The 24,984-nt window shown below is 37.3% G+C and overlaps 1 protein-coding gene and 1 long non-coding RNA gene across 2 annotated transcripts; both read left to right on the forward strand.

The window, feature by feature from the left end:
• The first annotated feature begins 3,783 nt into the window (after positions 1 to 3,783).
• On the forward strand, positions 3,784 to 5,802 carry LOC135760854 (uncharacterized). The gene is made up of 4 exons (XR_010537612.2): positions 3,784 to 4,011; positions 4,108 to 4,265; positions 4,602 to 4,678; positions 4,774 to 5,802. It is a non-coding gene; the product is annotated as an uncharacterized lncRNA (long non-coding RNA).
• A 13,004-nt stretch (positions 5,803 to 18,806) lies between these two features.
• On the forward strand, positions 18,807 to 21,327 carry LOC135760850 (zinc finger protein 862-like). Its single transcript, XM_065274859.2, has 9 exons — positions 18,807 to 18,972; positions 19,057 to 19,232; positions 19,321 to 19,490; positions 19,573 to 19,811; positions 19,946 to 20,203; positions 20,314 to 20,523; positions 20,604 to 20,834; positions 20,913 to 21,065; positions 21,134 to 21,327. Exons 1-9 carry the CDS (start codon positions 18,808 to 18,810, stop codon positions 21,308 to 21,310), a joined length of 1,779 nt encoding a protein of 592 aa, XP_065130931.1. The 5' UTR covers position 18,807; the 3' UTR covers positions 21,311 to 21,327.
• Positions 21,328 to 24,984: the final 3,657 nt, after the last annotated feature.

Below are 24,984 nucleotides of genomic sequence, written 5' to 3' on the forward strand. Positions count from 1 at the left end.
AAACGAGTTTCTCAAATATTTTGGAAATACAGGGAAGAATGGATATGGGACGATAATTACTAAACACCTTTGTATCACCTGATTTAAAAATAGGAATAACTTTCGCAATTTTAAGAGCTTGGGGAATAATACCGGTTTGAAATGACAAAGATAATACATAAGTAAGAGGTTGAATAATATAATCAATAGTCTCCTTAAGGAGAATACTCTTAATACCATCATGGCCAGGGGCAGAGTTCTTTAAAGAAAATATAATATCACAAACCTCTTGCATAGTTGGGTGATCAAAATTTGGAAGGGGGGGGTACCGTCCATTTATTAAACTACATGGATCAATATCAGTTTTCTGGATATTTTTTGCCAAATCAGAACCAATTTTGGTAAAGAAATTATTAAATCCGTCAGCTATGTCAATAGGGTCTGATAGACACCTAGCATAATCCCTCATCTCTGTGGGTGCAGAAACAGCTTTCCTATTACGTCTCAGAATCTGATTTATAATATTCCAAGTTGATTTAATGTCATTAGAGACTCGATTAAACTGGTCAGCATAAAACTTTTTTTTAGTCGCCTTAATTAAGCTTGTGAATTGATTTCTATATCTTTTGTATGTTTCTAGGTTATGAGGAGTAGGCTTGATAACAGACTTACGATACAACCGATTTTTCTTTCTAGATATTTTCCTCAATTCGCCGGTAAACCAGGGTTTGTCTCTAGCTACATTGGATTTCACAGCTATCAAAGGAAAACTTGATTCCAGAGCAGTATTAAAAAGAGTCAAAAATAAATCATAAACTTTGATAACATCCTGCGACAACATAACCTCATCCCATATAATAGAGCTAATCGCTGTTTTGAATATTCCAATATTTTTAAGGGTGAATTTTCGATATTTAACATGCACAGTATTAGTAATACCAGCTCCCGAAGCAGAATGTATCATTTGAAAAACTGGAAAATGGTCCGACACGTCACACCATAACAGCCCTGATGACACTTTATAATCACACGAGTTAAACAAAATATTATCTATAAGAGAGGCTGAATGTGTAGTAACTCTGGTAGGTTTAGTAATTAAAAGATAGAAATTTACAGAATACAGGCTATTAAGAAAATCATGTGTAGCAGTATGATCAGCATGTAAGATATTCAAGTTGAAATCACCGTGTAACAAACAGAGCTTATTTTCCTTAGAAATAATATCTAAGGTAGAATCAAGTGCATCAATGAAAGTATTTATATCTGACGCAGGCGGTCTGTAAATGCATCCAATCACAATGCATTACTTAAATCCTTTCGGAGAATATAATTAAATGAATCAGACACGTACAGAGAAACACCTCCTCCTGTTTTCCTTTCTCTACAGGAGTGGATAGCATTTTAGTGTGGTAAATTATAGAGGTGTAATGCACTGGCGAACCGTGGGTACTTCAGCTGGGCCTTCAAAATATGCAATGAAGTGCAAATGCCTCTCCATCCATAATACTAGGCTATTCGTATTTCGTTAAATCATACAGTGAACGTGTAAAAATTCTGAGCACGCAAAGTTAAATTACAGAATGGGCATTGTCTGCCTTTAAATGCAGTTTTAAAGTTTAAAATTACTTTAACTTTAATCTAACTGATAAACAGAAATACAGATTCGGCTGCTCTGTAATGACAGGGGCTCTGTAAATTTGCATTTAACAAGCTTAAATTATGTTCTTTAATTTATTTTTTGGAAATATATATTTAGCTGTAGGATACCTTGTTAATCTTTTTCATAAGGGTAAATATGGCACCCTGCGTTCTCAGTGCACCTCCTTGTGGCTTATAACTGTTGTTATAATATATCCAGGGCTCACAAAATCTCTAGCCCGAGGTCCCGGGGCTATTGGGAATTCTTGTCAGGCTACCAAAATGTATCTCCGCTCTGCCCATCGGGTATAGCGAGGTAAAAAATATTTGAATGTTTTCGCATTCTCTCAGATTTAGTTAGGAAATTATATTGTATGTAATTCGGCGTCGTCTGTCAGTCATTACTATCCTCACGTAACAAGTGAAACTGTCAGGAAGTAAAAGTATAATTTTTTTTTTTTTTTTTTTACAGAAAGTATGCACAGGCTCCTCTGCACGCGCTTCTCCCATCTGTGCTCTTCACGAGTACGCGCTTAAGTAATTTCGTTTTTACCTCAGCCCTATCAAGCCAGCCACAACGTCAATCACGTTTTCCGCCATTTACCTCAACCACTCTCACCGCAGAAATTCGGGCCATTAGACTGTATTAATATTAACGGTCTATGATCTTCGTCTTTGGTGTTTTACGGCAGCTCGCATCCAGTTTGTTGCATGCTTAGGACTTCATGAAGGCTTACAATGTTTTGTTTTTTGCCCGCCCACTTGAAATCAAAACGTGATTGGTCGATTTGCCCGTCACTCTCCACACCAAAACACATAGCTTGGCCTTCCCTGGGATTCATGAAGTCCTAACCAATGAATGAGCTAGATAACCGGGCCTTAATAGAGACAGACGATTCTGATTGGATTAGATGCTTTCATGACATGAACCTGACAGTAAGCTTAACGTTAGAACATAGATGAGAGAAAATATATTACATGTATTGTATTAAATTGAATTAAATAGAAATTAAAAAATGTAAAAACATATTTTTATTGAATATTATTTATTTGTATTATTATAATAAAAAATCTTTTTATTAATTTTTTTAGGCCTTCTCTGAAGGCGTAGAAGGCCCTGAAGGTTCCCCACTGGTGTAATGTGTCATTATGTAGCCATGTTTCCGTAAATGCTAGAGCTGAGAAAGAGTGTGACAAGGTAGATAAGAAAATTTTGAAGTGATCAAAGTTTTCTCGGAAGCTACGCGCATTCACATGAATTGTGGAGAACAAGGTTTGATCAGAATGTGTAGGGGACAAGTAAGACAAAAAGTTAAACTGCTGTTCAGTATAATATTCACACGACAAATTAGCAGAATTTAAACAAATGTTATTAGAGTCAGGATTAAAGACCTGTTTGTCGTAAGTGCTACAAACAATTGCAAACAAAAGGAGCCAACATCTCAAACCTGGCAAAACACTTGGCCGACAAGCACGTCGAGTTGTTCAAGGAGTTTAAAGACCGACAGGTTAGTATGTGAAAGATAACATGATCAAGTTAATGCCTTTAAGTTTAATGAGAATAAGTTTAAGTTTATTTTGTGACAAGTCACTATTTTGCACCACTGTAGTTTGACGAGGCTATTTGAAATAGTATGCTAACTATGGATATTATCAATAGCCTGCCTTCGGCTAATTCAACATCTCTGAAAACTTTCATAGATAACGTTAATAATTTGCAAGCTGCTAAAATAAAGCAAACAAAACATAAGCTAAAATGATCTATAAGCTATATGATTATATACAGAGTATGTGCATGTTTGTCTTTGTCAATGATTTATTTATATTAGGTTATTATATTAAAGCATTTAAAGAGCACTTTCATTTTCAATAAATTATTATTTCATTTTGTACAAATTTATAATTTTTTTAACAAATTTACAAGTTTTTTTAACACATTTACAATGAGTGAATAAATGTACAAGTTTTCTAAACAAATTTACAATGATTGAACAAATTTACAAGTTTTTTAAACAAATTTACATGTTTTTTAACATATTTACAATGAGTGAACAAATGTACATGTTTTTTAACAAATTTACAATGAGTGAACAAATTTACACGTTTTTTTTTTAAATTTACAAGTGTTCAAACAAATTTACAATGAGCGAACAAAATTACAAGTTTTAAAACAAATTTACGTTTATTACGGAAAGGGTAGGTACAATACGCTGACGTCACGCATCTGAGCCTCCGGTGGGAGGAAACCCGGAAGTATCGCCGTGAATCACATGAGAGTTGTGAATGCGATGTTGTGTATTAGGCTGTACATAATATTAACGGAAAGAGAGTGATAATATATAACCTTTCATCGCTTCCGAAGTGACTAAAAGGGATATTGGACCTTATTTTCAGGTAAGTGAAATAGTTTTAGTTAGCTAACGCTAGCTGTCGAAGTTGCACACGTTTTGGATGGCAGTTATCAAAATAATTCACTGACTTTCTCATTAGATTACAGACAACACGAGAGGGTGCTTCAAACTTTTTAATCAGGACTGCATTGTTTGTTCGCTCCCGGGGTTACATAGACTGAAACGAGGAAGTGTGACGAGTTTGTTTACATGGTGCTGTAAACTTCAACCCAGGAGGACACTTCAAAGGAATCAAGGGTGCGTTAACTTGTTCGATGATATAATCTGAATAATCTTTAAAAGATTAGGATTTTATGTAGTGACTAATGAGACGATTTGTTAAAATTACCTATATTTATACTATAAATTATATTTTCATTTAATCATTTAAACCTCTCTGAGTGTGACAGTATTGTAATGTTTTATCATATTACAAAAACTCTAATGTTGCCTAAGCAAACTGTCATTTATGTCAGATAGATAGATAGATAGATAGATAGATAGATAGATAGATAGATAGATAGATAGATAGATAGATAGATAGATAGATAGATAGACTGCCAAGACTGAAATCATGATTATGTTAATTTCCAGTGTCTGTGATATTGAAACACTAAAGGAAGAAGAGGAGGACCACCATTCGTTTCCTGAGCAGAAAAAAAATTAAGCATGTAATTCATTGATGAAAATTAGAACAAATAAATCTCATGACTTCATTGATCTTTCTTTTTTTACATGTAATTTTCTCCTCTATCTCAATACACAGATCTAACAGTGGTTCTGGGGCATTGCAAGACTATGGTTACCTGGAAACATCTCCTATTATGGAAGATTATCGCAACATTTGTGTCTTGGATCATTTTTTCTTGTTTCTCTGCCACAGATTTAGCTGTAAGGTTTAAAGGTCCCGTTTATCCTGATCCCATTTTTTAAACTTTAGTTGGTGTGTAATGTTGCTGTTAGAGCATAAATAATATCTGTAAAATTATAAAGCTCAAAATTCTATACCAAGCGATATATTTTCTTTAATAGAATTTCCCTTTCAAAGCCTATAGCAAACGGCCAGTTTGGACTACAGCCCTCTACTTCTCCATTGAATGACATCCAAAGAAGAGTTTTTTACTAACCTCTGCCCACTGGAATATGTCAGTCGCCAGCTAAACTCAAGTGGCTCTACTAAGCTGCTGTTGAATCACAGCACACTAAACAAACTACATAATCAGAACTCGATAGGTATTTCTGAAGGAGGGACTTTATAGAACAAGGAAGACATCAGCTCGTTTTTAGTAAAGTAAAAACAGCGCTAGAGAGTATGTGAAAAATATTGTCTTTTTTTACACACAAAACATGAACACACGCTATATTGCACACCATAAACACAATCATAGTTTGTGTTAAATACTCTCATTCTCACGGCACCCATTCACTGCAGAGGATCCCATTGTAAGCAATGTAATGCTTAATTTCTCCAAATCTGTTCCAGTGAAAAAACAAACCATCTATATCTTGGGTGAAAATTACTTTAATCCCAAAAACAAACGTTTTTCATTTAAATGTTTTTACTTTGCTTTATTGTTACAATTTGTACAGTAGATAGAAAATATACATTGGAACAAATGTATATACAGTGGTGTGAAAAGGTGTTAGCCCCCATCCAGATTTCCCATGTTATTATTGCATATTTGTCACACTTTAATGTTTCAGATCATCAAACAAATTCAAATATTAGTCAAAAAATAAAACCCAAGTGAACACAACATGCATTTTTTAAATGAAGGTTTTTATCAAAACTACATGGCCCTGTGTAAAAAAGTGTGTTAGTACCCACTGGCTTTTAGGGATGCACCGATACCACTTTTTCCATCTCCGATCCGATTCCGATACCCGAATTCTGAGTATCGGCCGATTCCGATATCTGCCGATCCGATACTACTGTATTTTTCTTGAACAATTTAAATTACTCACAGACACACATGCACACCCACACACACACTATATAAATGTGTATAGTGCTTTCTGCTAAATCTAGCATAATATAATTATATTATATATAATTATACTTTTAAATGTAAAAACCAATAATTTAAAATGATTTACAAGTTACAAGAACATAAGTAATTATTAACCATGGCAGTGTTTAGGAGAAAATAAAATAGACACGTTTGATCAAATAAGTATGCTAAATATATTTTCCTTATTTGCGCAAAAAGTCACAGTAAAAAAGCTTTAGTGTGCAGATGGTTATTTTGGGAATTATGCACTTAACCGGACCTTTTATGCACATTTCGGGTGCAGAATTGATGCGCCTAAATCATAGTGAGTGCGTCTAAATCATACTGCGCTTCCTGGGTGCAGCATTGATGCTCTAGAAGCATCCTCACATGGGAATCCTCGCTCCGCAAAGGAAAGTTACGTTCATAACTAATAAAACCCAAAGAGATTAGATGCATCGTGTGCTCAGCACATACTGAATTGCATCCATCCAACAGTTTGCGGAGACTTTATAAAATCAGATCTTTAAAACAGCCTACAGTTATTTTGTGTGTTCGTGTGTTGAATGGCGCGTTTCATCCGTCCGCTTCACCTGTGCATTAACTCAGCACATACTGAATTGCATCCATCCAACAGCTTACTGAGACTTTATAAAATCAGATCTTTAAAACAGCCTACAGTTATTGTGTGTGTTCGTGTGTTGAATGACGCGTTTCATCCGTCCGCTTCACCTGTGCATTAACTCAGCACATACTGAATTGCATCCATCCAACAGCTTACTGAGACTTTATAAAATCAGATCTTTAATAAAGCCTAACGTTACAGTTATCTTGTGTGTCTGCGTGTGTTGAATGACGCGTTTTCATCCGTCTGCTTCTCACCAGTGGATTAACTCAGTTTGCAAGTAAGTTACAGCGTTTCTGTGAACATTAATATCTTAAATGTGCGTTTGTTCCTTCACATGAAGCTATTGAGTGTAAGATGACTTTGATTATAGTGCATAAAAACGTTTATGGTGCTCTTATAATACTTGGTCGTTTTAATCGCTTGTCAGTGACAACCATGGGTGACGTGCAGTATCGGAATTGGATCGGTCCTGTTAGTCCGATACCCGATCCAGCAAAAAAGGCCGGATCGGCCCCGATACCGATCCAGAATATCGGATCGGTGCATCCCTACTGGCTTTTAATGTAAATATGTTTGGTTCTAAAAATGTACATATATATTTTTTCATACTTGAGACAATATACATTGAAGTTCATTTATAAATAAAACTATATTTTGAACAATGAGTGAAATTAAGTTTCTTTAATGTAGAAATGAGTTGTTCTAAAACTGTACAGTTATTTACTTAACACGTATCTAATGTGTGCATTGCATGTCTGTTAGAAGTGTGTGTGCTATTCCTGGGTTTATAAGCATGTGTTAAGCAGCCAGTAGTTAAAAAACGAGTCCAACTTAATTTTTACTGACTTCCATTTCTCTAAATATACTATTTGGAGGGTTTAGCCTCCGCCCACATCTCCATCAAAGTAAATGCGTTCCAGGTGGATTCGGAAGTCAGTTCTGGTTTTGACAAAAAAAATCACACCATGTTATCCCTGTGATTCCTCTGATAGTGTCCTCCTGGGTTGGAGTTTACAGCACCATGTAAACAAACTCGTCACGCTTCCCCGTTTCAGTCTATGTAACCCCGGGAGCGAACGAACAATGCAGTCCAAAAAGTTTGAAGCACCCTCTCGTGTTGTCTGTAATCTAATGAGAAAGTCAGTGAATTATTTTGATAACTGCCATCCAAAACGTGTGCAACTTGGAAAGCTAGCGTTAGCTAACTAAAACTATTTCACTTACCTGAAAATAAGGTCCAATATCCCTTTTAGTCACTTCGGAAGCGATGAAAGGTTATATATTATCACTCTCTTTCCGTTAATATTATGTACAGCCTAATACACAACATCGCATTCACAACTCTCATGTGATTCACGGCGATACTTCCGGGTTTCCTCCCACCGGAGGCTCAGATGCGTGACGTCAGCGTATTGTACCTACCCTTTCCGTAATAAACGTAAATTTGTTTTAAAACTTGTAATTTTGTTCGCTCATTGTAAATTTGTTTGAACACTTGTAAATTTTTAAAAAAACGTGTAAATTTGTTCACTCATTGTAAATTTGTTAAAAAACATGTACATTTGTTCACTCATTGTAAATATGTTAAAAAACATGTAAATTTGTTTAAAAAACTTGTAAATTTGTTCAATCATTGTAAATTTGTTAAGAAAACTTGTACATTTATTCACTCATTGTAAATGTGTTAAAAAAAAACTTGTAAATTTGTTAAAAAAAACTTGTAAATTTGTAAAAAAAAACTTGTAAATTTGTTTTTAATATTGTAAATAAGTAATTTACCATTGTAATTTATTTTTGCCTTTCCAGGCCACGGTAGGATACATTAGCCTATATTAATCCATATATCACAGATTAAATAACATTAGGTTATTATTTAGGCTCATTATTTCCTATTAATTATGGTAATGTTATGGTTAAGTGAATGTTAGCAGTTATTACTATAACCACTGCATATAGAGATGTTAAGTTAGTCACAAGTTATTGTTACTATCACATAAACTATTTAGGTCCTCTGTTATGACAAATTTATCACCATAATATTTTATTTGTTTGATAAGAGATAATGCAGCTAAATAAGTTTTTTTTTACTGAATGTCTTTGCTTTAATTTGTTATTTATGATTTGATAATTAATATTTTGTTCATACGTTTAATATAAAAGGAAAGGTTGCACAACTGAAAATTAGAATATCTGAGATATTGCTACAAAATTTTATTGCCTTTTACCTTGAATGCCATTACTTAAATTGATATTATTTATATTTAATTTTCTGAATTCAGAAACATTGTTTTATATAATCACTGTTCATATTTTTTTATATTTCCATTTACTTCCGCTACAGATGTCTGCAGCCACAGGCTCTGAAAAAGAGCAACTCCTCAAAGGCAGCAGCCAACCCTCCAAGCTATGTTTGAGCAGCACAACAAGTACCCCAAGGAGTCCAAGGAGGTAAAACGCCTTAACAGGGCAGTAGCAGAATTCATCTGTCTGGATCAAGTGCCAGTTTATATAGTGGTAAAAGCTGGGTTCAGAAACCTTATGAATAATCTCGACAAAAGGTATGACATCCCATCCAGGAATTTTTTCATGTACAATGAAATTCCCAAGATGTACAATGAAACAAGATCGATAATCAGTGCACAACTTAGGCCTACACCAAATACATTTTTCTCCTGCACCACCGATCTCTGGACCAGCAGAACTGTGGACACTTACATGGCAGTAACAGTCCAGTTCATTATGCAGTCCTGGGAGATGCAGTCCTGGTGATTATGGTGCTCTGCATTGTATTCTGATCACACAGCAGACACTTTAAAGGAAGCCTTGGAGGAAATGATCACAGATTCCTGGGGGCTAGATATGGCCAATTTGGCTGGATTTACAACAGATAATGAGTCAAACAACCGCAAGGCTTTCATATCCCTGGATACCCTGTTTTGGGCACAATCTGCATTTGGCAGTGAACAAAGCCATAGATATTGATCGTGTCTTTCGAAGCTCCGTAAGACTGTGTCAGGCTTTTCCAGATCAAACAAGATGTCTAGACTGCTCAAAGACAAACAAAAGTCTTTAAACCTGCCACAACATAAATTAATTTCGATTTTGTGAGCAGCAGCAAGCTGTCTCTGCTGTTTTGGCTGAGGACCGGAAGAAGTGGCACCCAGTGCTGGACTGGTAATCTGGCACACCGGGCAAATGCCCGGTGGGTCGACGTCCTTGGGGGCCGGTGAATATAATATGATTATTTTTTTTATTGGCCAACGACCGGCCCATAAAGCAGGGACAGCGGCCCATTGGTTCATTTTCCATACTGACACTGGGCTTGCCCAATCATCTCTTAACAAGCTCCACCCCTCTGTTTCTTGTGTCAGATGGACAGAGCGATGATCTGACACAAGAAACAGAGAGCGAGTATCATACAGATGTAACATACATCTGACACTATTTTTGTCTGACCAGCCCATAACACTTGTACATCGCGCAACGCAGCCCGTTGCTTTCTTTCTTTGTTTTAATGTAATTCATTAATGGCGCTAAAAGGTGCGGTGGCAATGTATCGCATTTTCCAAAAAAGTTAGCGTAAGATTTTTTTCCCCAACAGACCGGCCCAGGAGACACCTAATCAGCAGCCCATTGGTTCTTTTTTATTTGACATTTGGCTAGCCCAATCACAACTTTTAGGGCATTTTATGAAGCATGCAGCGTCAGTGTGCGTCTGTCAAAATAACAGACGACTGAGAACCGAGTGGACGTGTGGTAAGCAGAACTGCATCTAAAACACTGTTGTTAGATATCCTCTTGATAAAACGCAGTCAAAAACACAAGTGATAGACCAATGGCTGTTTGCAAAATGACAGTGATTACACTGCAATAAAACACAGTGTGGGCAGAATTATTAGGTAGCTACATAAAACTTTTGATCACAGTTTTTATCAAACATATTTTACTAATTCCAAACCAAATTAATCTTAATAACTACCATTCATTTTGTAAATAAGGCATTTATAAGTAATACATTATTGTTAATGATGTCTGGCTGGAGAAAAAAACACCTTATATTCAAGTGTGCAGAATTATTAGGCACATTTTCTTTTCATTTAAAATGGGCCAAAAAACTTTTAACACACACACTGGAAATTCATTATTTGATGTCCATAACAAAGATGCCATGCATGGAAATTGCAAAATTGAGGTATACAAGAAATCCTGATTCGGGCAGCAAGGGCATTAAATAGGATAAAAGGAAAAAATATATACAGAATTAATGTTGGTTATTAAAATTACTGTGTTTTGGAATTGGTAACAGGTGTTCAGAAAAAAAGTGATCAAAATATTCTGCACACACTGTAATGGGACTCAGCCACAAGAGTGCGACTTCATTGTAACATTTATCAGGTCTTGGTGTTATCATAAGGTGTTCAGAATGGTTAGTTTAAACATTGTGCACTCACTGGCTAATACTATTATTTTTAAAACCTGCAAAGCCTTTTACAGCGCTTACATTTTTGTAATGTCATGTGTCAGCTCTTATACTTTTCTACTTAAAGGCACACAAGGCAAGTCTGAGTATTATTTCTCTACTAGCTCCCCCTAGTGTCTGGGAGTAAATGCGTTCTATATCTAAGACTATACGAGACTGAAGGACACCGGGTCGGATACAGCGAACTTGCAAGTGGGGTATTCTTCCTACAGACGGTAGGGGCGGGCGAGAGAGTCTTCATTCGTCATGTAATGAGTCATTTAACCATATACCGACTTACAAAGATGATTTATTAACATAAAAATGCTGCCTTGTGTCCCTTTAATCATTGTGTGGAGTTGGTAGTCAAGTTTGCACAGAGATTTGGGATCCTATGTAGTGGGCCGGTCTGGGCCAAAATGCCAGGGCCAATTTTTTGTCCCAGTCCAGCCCTGGTGGCACCTGATGCCCAGGGACACAGACATGACTACTTTAGAAATAGTAAGGGATGTCCTGGCTCCACTCAGTGACTTCACTAGCCATGTTTCCATCCACATGTTTTTATCCGAATTAAGTGATATCGAATGAAAAATGCCTTATGGAAACAGTAAAATTCGATTGAATTTCATGAATATCGACTCAAAAGAAATACGTTCGATCTCATCGGATTTTATCTTGATCGATATATGGCTTATGCGGTAAACGCTGATGGAAATGTTATTTGCCAAATAAATAATGATTTGAGATTAAGGTTTAGGTCATTTTATGGTTGCAACCCACACACAAAACAAAGAAAAAAGTTTTAGGTCCGCTCTGGTGGCACACATGGCGTGTGTCAACAAAGTCAGATGTAAGTGGACAAACGACGAGACGAGATTCATTTAAAATTCAATTTACCAGAGAAAATAACGGATATTTTAGAGCTGAAGATCTTTGCCCGAACCCGATGGGTTCGGTCGGATTCGGGCTTCATTTCTAACATTTTACACGGGCTCGTGCTCCGCCTTTGCACGGTAAATGAGCGGTCAGGTTCAATGTTGCTGGATGCTCTATCAGTAAGCGCAGGACCGCGCTTAAGCCATTTACAGTGGATTTAATAATTTCCTCAACAAAAATGTAGCCTAATCTTGGTGAGTAAAGGTTTTTTTATGTATAACTAAATACATAATTTAGACAGAGGATATAGACTAATGTTGGCATTAAAGAAAGTGCCGAAGCAAATCCCACGGAACCTTTATCTTAATTTCGTTATTCCCAAATAACCATCTTATTCAGAATGTATTATCTTAATTTAATTCGTTAAGAAATTATTGTTTTTATTGGCATGTTGGCCTATTTATAATGTATTGCATATGTCTATTTAGAACGAGATGTTACGATGTTACAGAATACAGATGACTTATTTTTTCCTTTGTTTCAACTTCCAAGTGACGTGTAGCCCAGTTAGTCATTAATAAATAATGGTAAAACATGTGTAAATTACTCATTCTTGATAAAAGCTGTTTGCGTGCGCACATTTTTCGGGCTTTTAAAAAGCTGTCAATCTAAATGTGCTTTCGGGTTCGGGCTGCATTCTGTCAGGCTCTGGTCATTTCAGGCCTAACTTTTAAGCCCCGATTACAGCTCTATTTTAGATAGCAAGGCGCTCAAACAGCGATACGTGTTTCAAAAAAGAAAGTTATCTCGCAACGGTGCCGGAGGGAAAATAAAAGCAAATTCGACCTTAATGAGATGGATCCTCGGCCAAAGAACCCTCGTAGTTTCATTGGCTTCCACTATTAACAGCTCAGGAAAGATATTTTTCTTTCTCATTTACGTTAAGCATTGATCCGGACTATCATTTCACGTTAATGCCTCCGTTATCGTCGGGCATTTACATGCATCTGCATCATCATAGCAATTTGATGTTAACGTCATTTTCTTATTATTATAGCTTTATATTTCGCTATCAGCTCAGCTGGCACATAAGCACTTATAACTTGTGGTATGGCGCAATCCATTTTGTCTAGCAAAACTTTGTTTGCAAATGTTTGCTTGAATATTGTGCGATTCAGTGCGAAAATGAATGGAAACACCTTCAAATGTCTTAAATCAATTCGATATACCAATTTGATCGCAAACCAGCATGTGACGTCATTACGTACAGGTTTTTATTCGCTTTAAAGCCGTTGGATGGAAACACACTTTCACCCGCTTTATTCGCTTAAGTTTTTTTTACCGAACTTCAGATAATTCGATTGACAAGTGGATGGAAACTTAGCTAGTGATGCCCTGAGTGGAGAGAAAGAAACCACCGTATCATCAGTCCTGCCACTCATGTGGAAAATCAAAGCCTGCCTAAAAGATGAGGAAGGTGACCGCCCCTTGGCCCTTGAAATGAAGAACAAAATTAGAGGAGATTTTGAGAAAAGGTATGATGATCACAACCTGCAGATGACACTAAACACCTCCACATTCCTTGATCCTAGATTTAAAGGTACTTTTGTAACTATGGAGGAGGATATAAAGATGGAACTGCTCCTTAAAGCTGAGGCCATTCAGCTTCCACCCCACAGTCCAGTGGACCCTAGAGGAGCAGGTGCTCCACCAAAGAGGAATAGGAGAGACTTAAAAAGTTTGCTCTGCACCATAACCTCAGAGAAGAAAGGGGCAGATAATTCTGATGTGAGGCAACATTCTCCCACACCTGCAACACCTACAGATAGATTAAATGGTGAGTTTGTTGACTACAAACAGTTTAGAGAAATCAGCCCTGCAGAGGATCCGCTTGCCTGGTGGAGTCAACATGAGGCACAACTGCCCATCCTGGCGCACTTTGCAAAGAAGTATCTTTGCATTTCTGCTTCAAGTTGTGCATCTGAACGGGTATTCAGCACATCTGGGAATATCTGCAGTCTGAGACGTTCCAGACTGACTGAGGAACATTTAGAAATGCTAGTTTTCTTGGCCAAGAACTTGAATAAGAACATGATACAGGGTAAGAAATGAACATCTGCTGGTCATTCTAGGGCTAATGCTCACTAGGTAGGGAAAAAACAACAACTCAGGTTTGATGAGAGATAATGCAGCTTAATTGATTTGTGTTTTTTTACTGAATGCTATTGACTTAATTTGTTATTTATGTTTGATATTTAATATTTTGTTCATATGTTTAATATAATTGTTGTTCATATTTTCATTCAAAGTCCAGAATTAAAGTAAAGCACACTGGCTGAGTTTTCTTCTCTGAAAGGAAAGGTCGCACAACTGACAGAATAATAATCTGAGAAATTGCTGCTACATTTTATTCGCTTTTTTACCTTGAATGTAATTGCTTAAATTTATATTTTGATATTTAATCTTCTAAGTTCAGAAACATTGTTTAATATAATTGCTGTTCTTATATTTATTTAAAGTTCAAAATCAAGATAGAGTTATTACGGGTAACTCAGTTTTATGTTTCTTATGATAACTGAGGTACTGTAATGCTGCTAAAATTCTTTTTACCTTGAAGGTCATTGCTCTAATTTATTTTTTACATTTTTATATATTTCATATTTTGTTCAAATGTTTAATATCTGCTGTTCATATGTTCATTTATTACTGTGTTATGATAAGAAAGTTGTCCTTGTTTTAAAATAAAGAGATTTGAGAGTGTTTCTGCCTATTCATGAAAAGTATCGAAAAGTATCGGAACCGTGATGCTTGACTGGGTATCGGCACCGAAATAAAAATTTTGGTACCGTGACAACACTAGTTGAGACTGAGCTCAGTGCCGACTTTCACATAGGTATTGTTTATATGATAAAGCAACACATTATTGACCTAAAGCCTAAGCTCAGGCACTACACTTCTGAACAATGGCAAGCACAAAACAAAAACAAGAGCAAACTTTTCTTAATCTCCAACATAAATAAATGTTTAACACTACTGAGGCCAGGACTTTAACACGTTAATTAAGATTAATTAATTACACAAAAAATAATGTCTTAAACATTTTTAAAGTATTTTAATCGCACTTATTTTTGCACCGCGGAACTTTTCTCATTGGATAAGTTTCGGCGGATCGATTATACTGGAGCACCAACTAGCGTTCATGACTTCAGACAACAACAAACCACAGTGAACATGAACAAAGAAGCTGATGAGATCGCTTTGGTTGGCCCCGTGGATGGGAATTTTTTTTATAAAAAACGAACGGATGGAAGCGTCGGTAAGAGCATGGTTGTGTGTAAGCTATGCAACAAGGAATTCACATATCACCGCAGCACATCGAGCCTCAAGTATCATCTCAATGCAAAACATATAGCAGCTAGCATGGACGTTAGCCCGACTCCGGGTACGACTTGGTTGAACAAAAATAAACAATATTTTGTTGCTTAAGCTTACGTATTCAGTCATTATTCATGGTATACTAAAAATCCATGTGAAAAATAACTTCTCAATGTTCTCAGGTCAAATATTTATATGTGATTAATTTCGATTAATTAATTACAAAGCCTCTAATTAATTAGGCCCTACTAAAAACCACATAAAATATCACTTAATTTTTAAAAAATGCTCTTGTTTTGCGGGCTCATGCAAAGCATGCTGGGAACTGAACCTCCTCAACCAATGGTGTTGATTTAACTTTAAAATGAAGTAAATTTGCAGTGACAGACTCTTTCTTAGCTTACCTGGCAAATTGAACTCATCACAACCACCAAAAGTTTGTAATTATTTGCATCCAAGAGCAAATTCATCCGTTTAAAAGTGCCCTTTCAATGATGACATCACTTTTTGGTAAAAACCGCCACTAGAGGGCTTTTGACTTAAAATATTTATTTATGGTTGAATCTACTTTTCAAGTTCCCTAAACTCTTTACCTTTGGTTTAGTTGTAAAAACTCAAAAAAATATTTACTGTTAGCTTAAATCTATGATAGATGTTGAATGAACTCAAAAATTAGAGTTAGCTAAACTTTTTGGCACATTTTGAGTACCAGGTACTTTCTATTATAAGTTAGTTTTACTGTTTGGTTTTACAGTGCAGGTGGGAGATGTCTCCATTGCTTTATGTCCAAGTTGATTATGTCCTGAGTCCCGACCACTTATTGGAAGAATTCTTGCATTATGGTCCATTAACATCTAATATTAAATTTCCTGCTTCGCTACTGTTCGGACGCTTTTACTTGCGCTCTGTGCTTTGCGCTTTTGCTTTTTCGCTTTTATCTTTTGATTCAACTACCAGCAGTTCAGCACAGTGCTCAAACTAAACAATTGGGCACTCACACTAAAACTACAAATTCCTGGAACCATATTGATATTCGGAATATTCAACAACTTGGGGTTTTTGTCATAGCGGTCTACCAGTCTGCTATTGCCGGCAGCTGACAATCCTAAAACAGGACAACACAGCTGCCCACACTCAAACAGAAGAAAAGAAGATAAAATGCCTTCTTTTGGATCTCAATCCACCTGCTGCTCAAACTGCCACAGACTTTTAAAAAATATTGCAGTTCTCGAAACAAAGTTACTTGCGCCGCTGCCGACCCTGCCAGAACATACAGCAGAGCTTCATCGTGGTCCTTCTCAACATAAAGCAGGTGAGTCCTGTGAACCTAATGTTTTTAAACAGGTCATAGTGAGCTCAGAGAAACCTAAACTAATTGAGGACACAAACAGATGGCATAAACAGGGTGCGAGACCCAAAAGTGTTCAAGACATTAGACTGTCACGAGTGTCACAAATTGCTGCATTAGCATCATCTACCCCAGATATGGGTACAACTCGAGTAGCCAATATTGGTATTCTACCACCCCCTGTACGGCTTGAAAATACATTTGAAGCACTAATGAGTTTGGGTGAAGAATCCCCAAATGTTAATGGACACAGATCACATCAGCCAGTAGCTTACAGAGCTAACAGACGCTCCGCTCAGACAGCAGCCGAGCCAAGCACGCTGATAGTGAGTGACAATATTATCAGAAACTTTGAAAGCAAGGTTAACCGTACATACTGTTTTCCTCGGGCAACAGTTTCTGATGTTAACAAGGAACTTTGCAACATTCTGATGAATCATAAGTCTGTCAGTCGGATTGTCATACATGTGGGAAAGAATGATATTCGGAAAGAGCAGTCTGAGCTCCTTAATGGGGATTTCAATGAACTTTTTGAAACACTTGCAAAACTGAAAGTTCAATCTTTCTTCAGTGGACCTCTCCCAGCCCGAGGAACAAATATGTTTTCTCCAGTGTTTCCCATACGTTGATTAACTTGTGGCGGGCCGCCACAATAACAGTCCTGGCCGCCACGAATAGATTTTTTCATGATTCCCCTTTAAAAATGTATTTTACTATTTTAAACACCTTAAAGTTACGAAATGTACGCGCCGCGTATTGACTGTCAGCGGCAGCGCCTCTCTGCCTGTCTCGTGTTGTGTGCAGTGTGATGACCCTATCAGCGCGCTCTCTCATGTTGCGTCCAGCGCGACGACGGCAAGCGTAATATGCGCTCTGTGTACTTGCGTTACCGCGTTATTTACAGGTGTTTTGCTGAAAGAGAAGACGGCTGGCCGAATTTATCAGGATTTGAAAGGTTAGTATCATAAGCACGTTCACCTGCACAAATTTGTCTGCATCCCATGCATTTTGTCTATGTTTGTATCATAATAAGTCTTCAATAAGTGTTCAAATATGTTGTTTAAAGCATTTAAGGAACCAAGCTAAGCTAGCGTAAGTCGAACACGATGTACATAATTGATTGTAACGTTTTTTTACTCTAATGCTAAATGTTTGCTGCTTCGATTCAGATGAGTATTGAAAAATATTTTCAAAGATTAAAAAGGTCACATCCTGAGGATGCACAAACTGAGGTACTAGCATGTTCACACATTGACACAACAGAAACGCACTTCAAGTTAGCGGGAAAGCTGAACCTGTATAATTCAACCTCTATTATAAGTTACAGTTAATGTCATTTAAACACTTCCAGGCATCAACCAGTGCTGCTTTGGCAGCTGTAACAGATAGAGAAAGTCATAGTGAGATCGATGTGGATGCAACAGGTAGTTCAGGCAGAGCAGGTAACGGTTAATCAGACACATGGCAGGTCAGAAACAATGATTTTTAAGTTAAAGGAGCCTCGTTAATTTTCCTGTGCCTTGCAGATACGACAGAATCAACAACAACTACAAAGCACAGAGGCAGTGGATTTAATTCAGAGTGGCTGAAAATGCCTGAGTTTAAGAATTGGTCATACTACACACAGCATGGTAAATTTAATAACTTGATAAATTGTGCTATCATTAATAAATATATGTTCAAATCATGCTTTATTTTCTTTTTCTTATTACCGTTTCATCCTCTTCATCATCATCATCATCATCATCATCATCATACTAATCAGAGTAATATTAATAGTAATAGGAGTTTAAAAAAAGCTAATAAATATCAATTGTAGCTAATTAGTAAATATTATAAATGACTGCTCTACATTTTAGGGATGTTTTGTCGAATGTGCAGGCAGCACAAGCCTACTGCTAAGAAAGGGCCTGCAAAGAGGGCTTTTGTTGAGTTTGGTGCACAGATTTACAGGAAAGATTACTTGGATCGACACATCACTACAGAACACCACCAGGAGAGCATCAAATGCCAGGCATCTCTTTCATCTGGCAAGTCTTAATAATATTAATAATAATAATAATAATAATTTAACTTAGAAAATTATTAAATTAAGTATTTTGTCATTTACAGGTATCTCTGTGATGGACTCCTTCGAGCCCACTGTTGTAGTGGAGCATGAGGCAGTCATTGGTGGATTCAAGTGCCTTTACTGGCTGACAAAAAATGAAATTGCCCATCACACAAACTACTCAAAGCTTTTGGGCCTGGCTGAGCTTTTAGGGTGTGACTACTTCAGGAAGTTAAAGGTAAAGCAAACTTGGCAATTATTTAGGACTGAATTAAATATATATTGAGTAAAAATTATTTTTCTCTTTCCCATTCATGTCAAGATTGACAAAAGGAATAATTATAGGTCTCATCGCATTATTGATGATATGCTTGAGATCTTGGCAGAAGTTGTAGAGGAGCCAATTCTTAGTGATATCAGATCATCACAAGCAATAAGCCTTGAAGTTGATGAGAGCACAGATGTGTCGATGTCCAGGCAGCTTGATTTGCATGTCCGGTATTAAAAGCTAGTCAGAATATTAATAAATCAAGAGTCCTGTTAATGAACTGTAAATACTAAATAACCTGCCTGTCCTTTGTTTCAGATACCTGGACAACGAAGGACATGTATTTAATAAGTTCTTGGACTTGGTCCCTATTCCTGATGGCAAAGCAGACACCATTGTGACAGCCATCAAGAACGTAATGCTGAAGAAGGCTATCCCAACTGAGAAACTGTATGGACTGGGAACTGATGGGGCAGCTGTTATGACGGGTAATTATTTTATTACCATCATGTGACAGAATTCAATTGATGTATCCCATCATTGTCACTAATTAATTGTATTTAAATTCAGGACGTGTGAACGGTGTGGCAAAGCAACTTACAGACAGCTTTCCAAAGATTGTATCTGTGGCTTGTGCTGCCCATAGATTAGCCCTTGCCTGCAAAGACTCATCTAATGATGTAAAATACATGGCCACTTTCAGGGACCACCTTCAAGAACTTTATTTGTATTTTAGAAACAGTGCAAATCGAACTGCAACACTTAAGGCAGCATCTGCCACCCTGGGTGTGAGTGACTTGAAAATAAAGGTAATAGTAATAAATAATTTAATAGGCTATTCATAACTAATCCTTATGTCTGAGGTAATAATGTACAGAAATTTGATACCTTAGTAGTTATCTTCTATATTTTTACTAAAACATCATGTCTATAACACTTTCAGGAAGTGAAGGACACACGCTGGCTTTCTCAGCACAGGGCCATTGAAACCCTACAGAGAAATCTCAGCGCAGTCCTTGGAGCCTTGGCAGAGGAGGCAGAGATGAGAAGATGTCCAGGAGCAAAAGGACTCTACACATTTTGTGCTACATACAGATTTGTAGCAGCTGTTTACCTCCAGGCTGATGTATTGCCACACCTTGCACGCCTGTCCAAAATATTTCAAAAATCAAATGTCAACTTTCTACATATTAAGGAGCAAGTAAGTTAAATATTATACTGTATCTGCTTGAAGTGAATTAAATACATTAAAATGTCTTTAATTTGCATGTCTGACCAATACTACACTACAGCTAATCCTTTTTTATTCAGGTTCCGGTAACAATTCAAAGTCTGAAGAGCATCAAAGAGGGTGCACACACGCCGCTCCCTGGATCATTCTTGTCCCAACTTCAACAGGACCTTGATGATCCCCAAAGACTTGGAGCCTTTAACATAAAGCATGAGGAGGAGAGGAACAGGAGAGGGCAAGACATTAAAGAAATGCAGAGGGAGGAGCAATGGGCAAGATTCCAGCGAGATGTATGTATTAATGCTCTCCTTTCTTTTAGAAGAAATGTTATAATTAATAATAAAGGATGTTGTTGATCTGTGCATTGTAGGTCATCCACCCTTACATAACTGGCCTGGAAAAACACCTTCACAGAAGGTTTCACGAGCTGGACATTCTTGGGGCTTTTAGTGTCTTGGGACCACAATCGGCTGTCCCACAAGATAACAGAGACATTGCTAATCTGCAGATTCTGGCCAGGAAATTTTTCCCTCAACATGAGAAGGAGGTCCTGCAAGAATGGCTCTCATTTAAAAATCATGCTCTCACTGGAGCATTTAAGGTAGGTAAAATAAGAGGGCATGACTACAACACACACAACATGCTAATCATGCTTTAGTAAATCAAATATTATTTCAAGAACAAGACCCAGGAGGAGCTCTTGAGTCTGCTGGCAAGTGAGTTTGATGAGTGGGCCAACCTTTACCCCTTCCTGAGCCTTCTTGCAAGCATTGCCCTTGTTATCCCCATTTCCAGTGTTAACTGTGAACGTGATTTCTCGACCATGAACAGGGTAAGTTAAACACTTTGACATACAAACATATAATTATGCATTTTCTTTACACTACTTTTTTGATTTAGGTGAAAACAGACCTGAGAAATCAGCTTCAAGGAGAACACCTTTCTGCCTGTCTAAGGATCTCCATAAATGGACCTCAAACAGAGGACTTTCCATATGAGAGGGCATTAGAATATTTTTTTAGAAAGCTCTGTAAAATAGCATGTGCAAACAAAGGTTGCAAAATGTGCCATAAATAATCATCATGTTGTGTCAAGGGGCATTATGTTAATAAAGTTTTCAGTTTGAATATTGGAACATATTTTTGCATTGTTTCATTACCACCGTTGCTCCGGTGCACACACTAAACCTAATACTGCCCCGCTATATACCTCCCCTCACCCTGGGGCCTACCACCACAAATAGATTGTAAATCTGTGGGAAACACTGTTTCTCGGCTATTAAGTTTAAATTCATGGCTGCAAAAAACCTGCACCATGAGAGGACTGAATTACATTGACAATTTCAATATCTTCTGGAATCAAAGGCAACTTTTTAACACAGATGGTATCCACCCAAACAAACTAGGTGCTAGGTTGCTTAAAGACAATATATTTTTCTCCATGCATCATCCATCAGCTGAGTGTGCCAGTCCACTACTGAACAGCGGAAATGACCACAGGATTTTACACCAGCACCTGGATGGACATTCAGATGACAAGGATAAAACTCTGCAGTCACAACAACTACTGTTCACAGACACAGCTCAGGCTGAGCCCTGCCCACAGACCTCGCTACAGCTGGATTGTGAATCAACACCCAAGGACGTTTCTGTTGATAACAACAACCATGGAATTCATGAGAACACTCCCTCCCTGCCTTCAGGAACACCAGAATCACAGCTGATGTCGTCACACTCTCTCTCCCTCTCTCCAACATCACCCCTTCTGTGCTTTTCAGAGAAAATGGAGAAACTGGTATTTGCTGGAACAAAGCTGTCCCACTCTATTGCTGCGAGTCCCCAAATATCAACCAAGAAACGGCGGGCTCCTCAACCACCAAAGCCTTCGGGCCCAGCCCGCCCTCCCCCTCCATCTGAGAGAGCACTCCGACCTCTGCCTCAACGTCAGGGATCACACCGGCCCTCATCTGCAAACAGCACTGGTACACCACGCATCCTGTTTACAATTATTTATAGACCTCCCAAATACACCTCAGCATTTGTTGATGAATTCACTGAACTTTTATCAACAATTTCCTCTGAATTTGATTATTTTGTTATTGCTGGAGATTTTAATATTCATATAGACAATGCATAAAACAATACTGCAATTGAACTGTTAAATGTTTTAAACACTTTTGATCTGACCCAGCATGTGCAAGGTCCTACACACAATAGGGGACACACTCTTGATCTGCTCATTAGCAAGAGTCTAAACATTTCATCCACTGTAATCAAGGATGAAGCGCTATCTGATCATTTCTGTGTTTACTTTGATTTATTGATCTGTCCTGCCACTGATACTACATCTGTCTATGTCAAAAAAAGGTTCATAAATGAGAACACCAGTGAGGTATTTATGAATGCTATATCAATGTTGCCAAACATATCAGCAGACTCTGTTGATGTTCTCCTTGAAAACTTTAACATAAAAGTTAAAGATGCCATGATGGTATAGCTCCAGTAAAGGTCAGGGTGATCACTGGCAGACGTAAAGCACCCTGGAGAAACACAACAGCAGTACAGCACATGAAAAGAACATGCTGAAAAGCTGAACGTATGTGGCGGAAAACAAAACTTGAAGTACATTATAGCATCTATAAGGACAGTCTTCATGCTTTCAATGTAGAACTAGGCACAGCTAGACAGACCTTCTTTTCAAACATTATAAACAACAACATAAACAACACTCACACTCTTTTTGCTACTGTAGAGAGACTAACAAACCCCCCAAATCAAGTTCCTAGTGAAATGCTCTCTGACAACAAATGCAATGAGTTTGCAACCTTTTTCTCTGAGAAGATCAGTAATATCAGAATGGCGATCACAACCCGTTCTCATCAATATGCGTATAAATAACACGACTTTACACTTTCAAATAGCGTGTAATGTATACGCCAAATCCCATTTTTGCGTGCATATGATACGCCAATCCTTTCCATTCACTTTGATAGAGCGCAAATGCGTCTCAATACCACGCATCCTCTTTAACGGAATTGACGTCACCAGCAGAGCTCAGTTCACTAATAGATGATTTCACCTGATGCGCGTCCATCTTTAAACAGGTGGGTAACAATAATGCTATTTTTGTTACTAGATCACTGTGTTAACGTTAGCATTTTATTTATTTAATCGCTTCTGCATTACGCGAATGTTGTCGTTTTTTTAAACAGCAGCGTATGCTTTTAATTGAGTTGTTACTGGAACAGTGGGTTGCTCGATTAGCACAGCTGGTAGCTAATGCTGTATATAAACCTCTTGCAATTGATAAAAAAAATAATAAAACAAAACAGCCTTTAATCATACTGTGACTTGGGTCTTTAGATTTTAGACATGGCTGTTGACAGCACCGACTGATAGTTTTTTAGCTATTGTTTTTCGGTAAAGTGGTTGGAACCTCAAGGGGTTATAATGTAGTCTAATCACGGCACGTGGACTCCTAACCCAGATTAATAAAAATTTTGTGCACGACATTGTGTTTTACTAAAATAAATCGCGCCTGCAGAAAAAAACTAATGGTATATGGAATTTACGGGCCGCTGTGGTGTCCCAGTAATCGGTGTATCGATGGGTGCTGACACCAGATCGGTATTTGGGATCATACGGCCAACTACATTCACTATATAAGCCGATCTGAGATCTGTTGCTAACACAGGCACGTTGGTATAATGCAGGCAGGCAGTACTAGTTGCTTGCAGATGCACGATGCAGTACAGTTGTTTCTAATGTTATCAGAGTGAGTGAGTGAGTGAGTGAGTGAATATATTAACGTTAGTTAAGCACAATTTATTCTAAAGTCTAAAGAAGATAAACTAACCAGTGTTAAGGGATCAAGCCTGACTTTACCTTGCTGTGTTCCCATTTTTTTAGTACTTTCAAAATAGTTATTGATACTGTCACAACAACATCATCTGTCCTTAAGAATACATATTTCTATTATATATATGATAGAAGTAAAGGACTAGTAAGCCAATGTTTCCAACGTATTGCATAGTAATTATTCAATGAGTGCAGAAATTACTATTTTAATGTAGTACTGTAATAATTTATCTTATTTACCCAAACTACCAACCTTTTTTTGTAGTAAAAATGCCAGGTGGATCAACAGTTCGGCAGTGCCCCCATTGCCTGCAAAAGTAAATTGTGCAAATCGAAAATGCACCAAGGTAAGTAATGTACAATAGGCTATTGTACTGTCTAATTGTTAAAGCGCCTATTATAGATGGCTTTAGTGGTAATAACATAAACCGCATTTGTGCCCCAAATATAACTTCTGGTAGACTTCTGCAAAGAATCAATAACAACAGTGTCCCTCAAGAGTAGATTTTTTTTAAAACAACAATGTAAATAACCAGTAAATGACCTTAATTTAAATCATAGCTAAAGTGTATCAACCATATTACACTAAGCTCATGTCACTGTGTCTCCCCTCATCTTTAGGAAACCTAAACATTTTTATTTTCCACAAGGAATTCATTCCAGAGGTCAGTTTGGTTGCTAGACAGACTGATAAACAAACATAGATCAGAAGTTAACTTTTGGCCAGCTACATAACCACGGCAACGTGCTTGCATCTAATGAAACAATCATAGTTCTACGTAGGACCTACAGCTTAAGCTATGCATCAGTTTTTATTCATACTTCTGCATTTTTATTAATAGGTAGGGATTGGCGATAAATTGCATACGATATCATGCCCATCTCATCAGTAAA

This window comes from Paramisgurnus dabryanus, chromosome 16, assembly GCF_030506205.2.
Source record: "Paramisgurnus dabryanus chromosome 16, PD_genome_1.1, whole genome shotgun sequence".
Lineage (NCBI taxonomy): Eukaryota > Metazoa > Chordata > Actinopteri > Cypriniformes > Cobitidae > Paramisgurnus > Paramisgurnus dabryanus.